This window comes from Myxocyprinus asiaticus, chromosome 15 (assembly GCF_019703515.2).
Source record: "Myxocyprinus asiaticus isolate MX2 ecotype Aquarium Trade chromosome 15, UBuf_Myxa_2, whole genome shotgun sequence".
Classification (NCBI taxonomy): domain Eukaryota; kingdom Metazoa; phylum Chordata; class Actinopteri; order Cypriniformes; family Catostomidae; genus Myxocyprinus; species Myxocyprinus asiaticus.
In genome coordinates this window covers 973,387-983,567 of record NC_059358.1, presented here as the reverse complement: position 1 = coordinate 983,567, position 10,181 = coordinate 973,387, and the positions used below count along the sequence as shown (strand labels likewise).

At 39.0% G+C, this 10,181-nt stretch overlaps 1 protein-coding gene across 1 annotated transcript; it reads right to left on the bottom strand.

Moving 5' to 3' along the window:
• Positions 1 to 1,132: 1,132 nt before the first annotated feature.
• Positions 1,133 to 5,802, bottom strand: tpbgl (trophoblast glycoprotein-like). The gene is made up of 2 exons (XM_051719351.1): positions 5,434 to 5,802; positions 1,133 to 4,251 (listed from the first exon to the last, which is right to left on the bottom strand). The coding sequence occupies exons 1-2, from the start codon at positions 5,775 to 5,777 to the stop codon at positions 3,312 to 3,314; spliced, it is 1,284 nt and encodes a 427-aa protein (XP_051575311.1). The 5' UTR covers positions 5,778 to 5,802; the 3' UTR covers positions 1,133 to 3,311.
• Between the last annotated feature and the right edge of the window lie 4,379 nt (positions 5,803 to 10,181).

The following is a 10,181-nucleotide window of genomic DNA, read 5'->3' as shown; positions in this document are numbered from 1 at the left end:
GAGTTTGAATCCAGGGCGTGCTGAGTGACTCCAGCCAGGTCTCCTAAGCAACCAAATTGGCCTGGTTGCTAGGGAGGGTAGAGTCACATGAGGTAACCTCCTTGTGATCGCTATAATGTGGTTCTCGCTCTCAGTGGGGCGTGTGGTGGGTTGTGCGTGGATGCCGCGGAGAATAGCGTGAAGCCTCTACATGCGCTAGGTCTCCGCGGTAACGTGCTCAACAAGTCACGTAATAAGATGCGCGGATTGACGGATTCAGACATGGAGGCAACTGAGATTCGTCCTCCACAACCCGGATTGAGGCGAGTCACTACGCCACCACGAGGACTTTTTTCAAATAGTGATGGTGCTGTTTTTTACATCAGTAATGTCCTGACTATACTTTGTGATCAGTTGAATGACACTTTGGTGAATTAAAGTACCAATATCCTTCTGAAACAGCAAAATCTGTACATTATTCCAAACTTTTGGCCACCAGTGTATATATATATATATATATATATATATATCACACATATATAAAATATATACACTACCAGTCAAAAGTTTTGAAACACTTGACTGAAATGTTTCTCATGATCTTAAAAATCTTTTGATCTGAAGGCGTATGCTTAAATGTTTGAAATTAGTTTTGTAGACAAAAATATAATTATGTCACCATATTAATTTATTTCATTATAAAAATAAAATGTAATTAAAAAAAACAAGGTTTTTGAAGTTGATGACTTGGACCAAATAATAAAGAAAAGCAGCCAATAAGTGCACAACATAGATGGGAACTCCTTCAATACTGTTTAAAAAGCATCTCAGGGTGATACCTCAAGAAGTTGGTTGAGAAAATGTCAAGAGTACACGTCTGCAAATTCTACACAAAGGGTGACTACTTTGAAGATGCTAAAATATAACACAGTTTTGATTTATTTGGGATTTTGTTTAGTCACAACATAATTCCCAAAGTTCCATTTATGTTATTCCATAGTTTTGATGACTTTACTATTATTCGAAAATGTGAAAAAAATAAAAATAAATAAAGAATAAGTGTTCCAAAACTTTTGACTGGTAGTGTATGTGTGTATATATATATATATATACTATATACTGTATGTATATAAAGTACAGTATAGTCTGAATAATGTTCCTTGTTGTTTTATAGTAAAGTAGTAGCCATTGTTAAACACAATAAATAAAGTGGATTCCATGAAAGAGCACTAAGTGTGTGAATTAAAGGCTCATTAGTAATAAAGAATGTATATTTACTTCATATTATAAATGTCATTCATGCTTGGTTATAGCTCAAAAACAAAAATCTCATGCACAAACTCAACAACACACTTGAATTTCACTTTTACCAGGTTTTCTCGATCTAGTATCAATTATTCACATTTGCAATAATGACATGCAGTGCTATCTAGATGTTATTTTATAAGTATCTAGATGTTATTTTACAGTGTATCGCAGGTAAATGGGCACATGTCAATAAGAGTGTTTACACACTTCTCAGTCCATTTACATAAAAGTAATGTAATGCAATTTTAATAATATTAGCAACTGAAATGGGAAAACATGTTTCTGGTGGTTTCATATATTCAGATATATCGAATATGGAAGAAAATAGAAAATGTAAATGTACATTTCTGAAAATAAATAAGTATTCTTTATCTGTGGAATGACCCATATTGATATATGCATTTTTTTGACCAATGAATTTCAATGATTGTTTCAGCTGTTTGTGATTAACAATAATAATAATAAAGATTACACTCTCTAAAAGCAATTTCTGGCAGATATTTTAGAGCTGAGCACAACTAGAAAAACTTTCCATGACATTTTTATTAGTTTTAAAGATTTTATTAGTTGCCATGGCTTTTCCAGGCCTGGAAATCACAATTTTAAAATTCCCTGATTTTACCTGGTTTTTCATGTGGGAGCCCTGAATGTAATTTTATCATTAAAAACTAAAATAAGAACGTTATTCCTACTCTAAGCAAAAAGCAAAAAAAAAAAAGCAATATAGATCTCTTTTGTTTGGACTACTTTTTAATGTAAAGGTTACATTACATTGCCAAAAGCAGAGACACTGATGAATAAGTGCTGTCTGGTGTTGATCAATTACAGTCATTAGTTCACTGCTCCAGCAAGCACAAATGCACACACAGACGTTCACTATGTGCTCTCAGGGAACATTACTCTCAAAATCCTTCATTGTGCCCCATTTTCCCCTGAACACTCTCTCCATCGCCCTGCTTTTCTCAAGGCGCGGTGAGATGAGCCATAACGCCATGTAGCAGCGAATGTGGTGGGCCGCACCAAATAATGTGAGCGTTTCAACCCAGCGAATAGCTTATGAAATATAATGGAGACAGTAATTCAGTCATATTGTGTTAGATACACATGAGAAGTCATTCAGTGCGTCTATAAGTCTGCTGATACATTCTAGAAAGTTTGGCAGGACAACAACCCGCTCTTTAATTTGATGATAGATACTGTAACTGGCTCGGTTCCAAATATCTACTTTTGCAAATATATATGGTGTTTAAAATGGTCTTTCTGCTATTTAAAAAAAATGGGCAAGCCTTTCGATATTGCCTAAACATCCTGTTTCAATTGGACATCTGTCAAAATAGGAAAGTGAACTGTGCTTGTCAAATGATTTCATATAGGGCTGCACGATTATGACGAAAATCATAATTGCCGATTATTTCCTTTGATACTGTAATTTTGCATTTATTCATTTTAATGAATATAATCTGCATTATAATACTTATTTTGTGTGGGACAGTTGCATGCCATAATCTTTATGAAGGCTATGCATCAAAACAACTTGAGAACTATGTTCCTGAATTGCTTTAATATTTTAATTGCATGTAAAACAAAAAGCGTTATTCACATTTTAAATAAATTGTGCACGGTATAATTTAGATATTGAGCATTACTGATATACCTTAAGACTAGTTTATACACATCAGATTTGCCTCTGCATTCATGCACACAACGGCCCCAAAAAATATGTTGTAAGTAGAAAATGTTAGCGCAATGGGAGCACACATAATGCTGTAATTGACACTTTTCATGATTATATAATTGCGAAAGCTGTAATTGTAATCTCAAACTATTTTATAGATTCATTCTGCAGCCCTAGTATATATAACATATGTATTAGCACTACATCAGCCACTACATCTCTAGAGTTATCAGCATTAGCCATTAGAAACCCCTTTACGTCGATATAAAAGTGTCAAGTACACTGCAACAGCAGGACAGAATATTCACAGTTCTGGTTGAAAAACATTGTCTAGTTGTTTGCAATGCAGTTATAATGTTACATCAGATGGAATCTGTGTGATACGGGTATCAGAGGGAATGTGTCCCAGACGCGTGTCCGTTCGCGGTTGACCCTGCTTGCTGTTTGTCTGTTGGATGTGCCCCAGTCGTGGGTCTGAGTCAATTTCGTAACGATAATGATAACCCTCCAAAACATCTCGACAGGCTTCATATATGTCTGTGATCCACTTCTTAATGCCCTGTCGGTTGAGGTAGACCACAAAGAGGAAGACCATTCCGACAAACCCAAGAACCAATCCAAGGAACACATAGGATGTTTGTAGGGACAAGTCAGCCACCTCTTCGCCCGGTTTACCGAAACATCCTAGTGCATGTGCATTGAGGGCCCGCAAAGAGACATTGCGCTGCTCTTCAGGGAAATCGCAATACAGTCTATCCATATCACCCACCCTGATCTTTGAACTGTTTATCCAGTTCACAAACTCTTGCATTTCACATCCGCACACGTACGGATTCTGACTCAACAGCAGACGGACGCGACCGAGTCGCTCCAACTCGCTAAGACCCTCGCCGCTAATAGCTCTAAAGGCGTTTCTGGTCAGATCCAGCTCCAAAAGTTGCTCCACACCAGAGAAAGTGCTGTTGTAGATGGCCACCAGAGAGTTGTTGCCCAGATAGAGATGCTGCAGGTTGGGTAGAGGAGAGAACATGCCGGGGGGTAAGAGAACGAGGCGGTTGCCCGACAGGTCGAGGAGCAGCAGGTTTGTGAGGTCACCCCAGCGCAGGGCGGTTATGAGGTCGGTCAGAGAGCTGTAGTTATAGAGCGATGACCTGAGGCTGAGCTCCTGCAGAGGACTTCCAGGCACAGAGAACGCCTCTGGATGAATCAGAACCAGATCGTTGTTGTTCAGGACTAGAGAACGAAGCATGAGCATAGAAGAGAACGCACGAGATCCGACTTCCAGAATTCTGACAAAGTATGCAAAGAAAGTTTAGTAGTACAAATCAGCAAGTACATACTTTGCAACTCTTTCTGAAATAGTAAAAATACGGATTGTAATGGATAGACCAGGGGTCCAGATAAATAAAAAATGGCACTCCATGTCAAAAAGGTTACCGACCCCTAGGATAGACAGAGAGTTTTATGCAATATAGTTGCAGTTTTATGCAATTTATTAAAGGAATATTCCGGGTTCAATACGAGTTCAGCTCAATCGACAGCATTTGTGACATAATACCACTAAAAATAATTTCGACTCGTCTCTCCTTTTCGTTAAAAAAGCACAAATGTGTGTTCCGGTGAGACACTTACAATGGAAGTCAATGGGGGCAATTTTTAAAGGGTTTAAAAGGCAGAAATGTGAAGCTTATAATTTGATAAAAGCACTTACATTAATTCTTCTGATCTGTTACATTAACTTATTATTGTTGTATTATTTGAGCTGTAAAGTTGTTTAAATAATCATTTTTGGGGCAGACCACTGTTTCGCTGTCATTGAAGTTGTAACATTGCAAATAAGTTTGCACAGAAAAGATTAGCAAGCGATGTAATTTGATAAATTAGTAAATAAATGATAAATTAATACAATTTAATAAAATCATGTTAACACGTCTTGTGTCTATACTTTTGAAACAGTGAGTATTTTAATGTTTACAGATTGACCCCATTGACTTCCATTGTAAGTGTCTCACTGGAACACACATTTAAAGAAAAGGAGGGATGAGTCGAAATTAATTTTTGTGGTAATCAACATTATGACACAAATGCTGCTGATTGAGATTAACTTGTATTAAACCCGGAATATATGTTTCATAATTATTTTATTGCAAATCCTATAATATGCTATTTAAAGGCAAGTTCCCATTGTGAAAATGTACCTTTGTTGTGTGACAACATGCCCCGCTATAAGGGGTCAACATGTGTTATATGAACTGTATCTTTTTTTTTCTTTTTTTTCTGGGCAATAACGATGGAAATGCTTCAATACATATATATACATATATATATATATATTATAATTTTGTTTTGTTTTTATTTCGAAATTCAACCCACCCTGAGAAAATACACTACAACAAGTGTGACAACTAGCCCCGGTCTCTCCTAAATCGGTCAACAAATTTACTAATATTGCATGCTGTATGTTTTCTTACCCGTTGTTACTCAGGTTGAGGTCGGTGACGTTCTTCAGTCCGTTTAACTCGCCGTGCTCGAGTCGGTGAATCGCGTCTCCGGTGATAATCAGGCGGCTCGCGTCGCGCGGTATCGCGGCAGGTATCCGGCGGAGCGCAGCAGACGCGCAGCGCACTGTATGTCGCGTGTTCAAACACTCGCAGCGCGGCGGACACAACGCGACGCATGTAGAGGCGCACAGCAACGCGCACACGAGCGGCAGAGACAGAAACGACATTGTCCAAACTCTCACATTTACACACTGTGCGGGACATCTCCAGTAAGATGCAAAGTCACCTTCTGCACGGGATGCGCGCGTACACATTCTGTAGTATGCAGCACCTGCACACGTGTAATATGGCACGCGGGACTGCTCAATAAGGTGGCTCCTGAAATGCTCATTCCATCATTTTGTTTTTAGAAACACCTGATCTTGGATACATAACGGCAGTAGGTGGGGCTCTGCGTTCTCCACATCCATCCAGTCACAGGAGTGGAGCGAGTAGTACTGTATGTACTATGGCCAAATACAGAAACCTTCCTAGAGCTAGTTAATAGCACCTTAAATATGTTCAAATTCACTGGACCTTATCCTTTATGATGATTAAACCGATTTTGACCGATTTCACTGTTGCATAATAAAACTGTCCATCAAAGTCCCTATAGTCATGTGTTCAACTCTACAGTATATTAGACGCCCCCAAAAGTATTTGAACACTTACATCACACTTTGGCATGCCCAATTCCCAATTCGGTTGGTTACTCACCTCAATCCGGGTGGTGGAGGACAAGTCTCAGTTGTCTCCGCTTCTGAGACCGTCCAATCCGCGCATCTTATCACGTGACTCGTTGTGCATGACACCGCGGAGACTCACAGCATGTGGAGGCTCATGCTACTCTCCACGATCCACACACAACTCACCACACGCCCCATTGAGAGCGAGAACCACTAATCACGACCATGAGGAGGTTACCCCATGTGATTCAACGCTCCCTAGCAACCGGGCCAATTTGGTTGCTTAGGAGACCCGGCTGGAGTCACTCAGCACGCCCTGGATTCGAACTCACGACTCCAGGTGTGATAGTCAGTGTCAATACTCGCTGAGATAACCAGGCCCCCTTAAATCACACTTTTAAAAAATCTGAATGCCATTGCATTCGATGGAATATCAAAGCAAGTGTAATTTATTTCCCAGAAAGATAGAACAAGCGCACTCGATCAATCAAAACATTTCAGTAGTGTGCGGACACTTTGTGTCTCATGTTGCAAGTGAACGTGCCAAACTTCACCCGTCGAATCTCTGCTAGAACACCCCAGTGTGAACTTGAGGGGAACAACTGACTTTAGTTCACTTAACTTGGTGATCATACAGAATGAACTGAACTATTTAAGTTAGGGTAACTAGAAGCAAGTAGACTTGCTATTTAGATGTTTTTGTTTCTACGTAATTTAAGTCATGCAACCTCTTAATTCTTAATATCACTCATTTATATGCGGGCAATGTGGGTATGTCCTATAGCCTTGATTTTGTACGCAATAGTTTGAGTTATTAACACTTAAAATCTTAAGTCTAAGGATTAAAAAAAATATACGTTCATAGAACATAGGTATTTGAGTTATGAGCCCAAAACTTGACATTTCAGCTAAAGTTGAATTAAGACAACTTGATTTTCCCAGTAATGACCACATTAGGGTTTACAGTGAATTAAATACAAAGTTCTTGGAAAAATGGCAACCAATAAAACAAAACAATAACGAAGGGTCTTTCTCTTTATTTCACCGCATCAGGTTATGAAGTCACTACTTGCAACGGTTTCGAAAGGAAATCACCTGTCAGTGGGGGAATTAGTTGGAGTGTATGATATGAATATGATTATATTACAAATGCAAAACTATTTGTATCTCAGCAGTGGTGGAAAAAGTCCCCTGTAATCCACTTATTTCCCATGGCAATGATAGTCTTCAAGTGTCGATGTCACCAGTTGCAAATAAGCCTGTTATTCGCAGTGCAGTCAGACCGAATGCGTTCACAGAATCACAATCTGCACGATTAACACGTCATTTAAAGTTCTGGTTCAGCAACACAATTTGTTTTTCTTCTCATAGCTTACGCTGATCCTAAAGCACCTGTACGGCCATCCAAAATTCTTTGACGCTCCTGTCATGTGATTGTCATGTGGTGTTAGTCATCGCAGGTTGACAGCGAGGGTGATGGCGACTATGACCCCACAGATCATCAGGAAAGGTTGCCAGGTTTTCAGGAACCCCACAAAGCTACGAGACGATGAGGAGCAAACACTTTTGAGTTTAGCATCATGGTAATAACAACATTCCAGACACACATCTCATTGCCCCATAATGATAACTCTGTCATCATTTACTCACCCTCATGTAGCCCAAACCTGAATGATTTTCTTTCTTCCATAGAACACAAAAGAAGTGAGGGAACAGGGAGAATAAATGCTGGCAGAATTTGTATTATTGGGTCTTACGCAAAGATCTACAGTTTCTCTCTTTCTCTCCTAGAAACCCTCATTCTGTGTGTGATTGTGTCCTCTACATGAGTCCCAGTGGAGGAGTGCTGACATACAGCCATGCATCATTCAGTCACAGGTGAGGACACAGTAACCTACAGATACCTCATGGTCAAAACTAGCGGCGGAAGAACGTTTCGAAACCTAGTGAGCTGCCTACCTAGACTGCATTTTAATGCAGACTTTTAAGTGCACTCCCTGCTGTTCCGAAAGGTAGACCACATAATTAAAAACAGCTGCTGTCTAAGATAACTTCTTTTGGCCAAGCTTTGAAGAGAGACTTTTATTTTATTTTTTTTATTTTTTTGCGCAAGCAAACTAAACCTCTTTAATGGGTCGTTGACAAATAAGGTTCTCTAAGGTGATAAAAAATAAGAAATATTTTTAAAATCTAGTTTAAAAACATGTGTCAAGTGCATAGAAATGTAATCTTTTTATCCAATTTGGTTTCGTGAATTTTTTTAAAAACATTTATAGAATTTGTTACCATTTTTAAAAAAAAATTTTTTTTATATAACCTTAAAATTGTGATGTGGTGTAAATGTCAAATGAAAAGATTTAAAATACTTCTCTTGAACGTTGAATACATGAGTTTACACAATCATTAATTACAAATATTTCAAACATATTTTTCAAGGTAAACCTTTTTTTTTTTTACAAATATACATTTTTGAGTCACAAATATCAAGAAGTTTTCTCAGGGTTACATCACATGATTTTCATGCACAACAGTCTCTAGAATTTACTCAGAATGGTGCCAAAAACATAAAAGTCTGACAAAGTCTACAGTAACTCGGATAACCACTCTGTACAATTGTGCTGAGAAGAATATCATCTCTGAGATGCGGGTTGGCGTTGTTTTGGCAGCACGAGGGGGACCTACACAATATTAGGCAGGTGCTTTTAATGTTGTGGGTGATCAGTGTATACAGTATATACATACATATATACATATACATATATATTTTTTAAAGAAATAATAATAAAAAATTATTGCGCACTACTCATGCCAACATGATGGTTACACCAGATGACTTTTTTTAGTTTAAGTTTTAACTCAAGTAATTGTTTAGTGATGGGGCCTGGGTATCTCAGCGAGTATTGGCAGTAAGTTTGAATCCAGGGCGCGCTGAGTGACTCCAGTCAGGTCTCCTAAGCAACCAAATTGGCCCGGTTGCTAGGGAGGGTAGAGTCACATGGGGTAACCTCCTCGTGGTCGCTATAATGTGGTTCTCGCTCTCGGTGGGGCGCGTGGTGAGTTGTGCGTGGATGCTGCGGAGAATAATGCGAAGCCTTCACACGCGCTACGTCTCCACGGTAACGCGCTCAACAAGCCACGTGATAAGATGCGCAGATTGACGGTCTCAGACGCGGAGGCAACTGAGATTCATCCTCCGCCACCCGGATTGAGGCGAGTCACTACGCCACCACGAGGACTTAGAGCGCATTGGGAATTGGGCATTCCAAATTGGCAAGAAAAGGGGAGAAAAAAATAAAAATAAAATAATAATAATTGTTTTGTTTGTAAAAAGTGAATGGGATGAATTTACAAGGGATGTTAAGACGGTTAACCGATTAACCAGCATTAACAATTTATTCGACTAATAATAACGGGTAAAAATGAACCGAGAGGTTAATTAAGGAAACAACAGACAGGTAATGTTATGTACACACGAGGGTGCTGGAAATATGAAAATATGAAGTGTGTGCTGTGGGATATTTTCGTCCGTGAATACAAGGTCCAGTGCAAATTGTAAATTAGGACTTTAAAGTTTGGCAGTAGCACAAGTACAATGAGGTAACAAACATCTGCAGGCCTCAACATCTATGAGCGTTTATTTACAGCCCTACATTTCACTTCAGAGCGGGTTCCCAGATTTGCTGTCAACCGGCTGAGTACCATACTGATCCCTGTCCATGTATATACAGTACATATGCTGATTCTTCAAAACAAAAAAAGCCTCATTATGTAAGTAAACACAGTGTTCATTAATATGCTCCTTTGTAGTATTTATGATCATTATACGAAGTGAACAGGTTCACCTGACGTGTTTGCTGTGTATGAAGGAAAGTACGCAGAGGTTGACCATGTTCCATGACGTGAGATTCAGAGCCATGGCATCGTGAGAGTATCACAACACAGATTGTGCTGTAATGTGGTGATGACATCACAAAAGAAGGAAAAGAATCGTGT

Excerpts from the sequence above, each read along its gene's own strand:
- tpbgl (XM_051719351.1), bottom strand. The coding sequence starts at position 5,777 with ATGTGTACGCGCGCATCCCGTGCAGAAGGTGACTTTGCATCTTACTGG. Across the intron at positions 4,252-5,433 it reads CTCAACCTGAGTAACAACGG|AATTCTGGAAGTCGGATCTC; the intron begins GTAAGAAAACAT and ends ATACTTTGTCAG.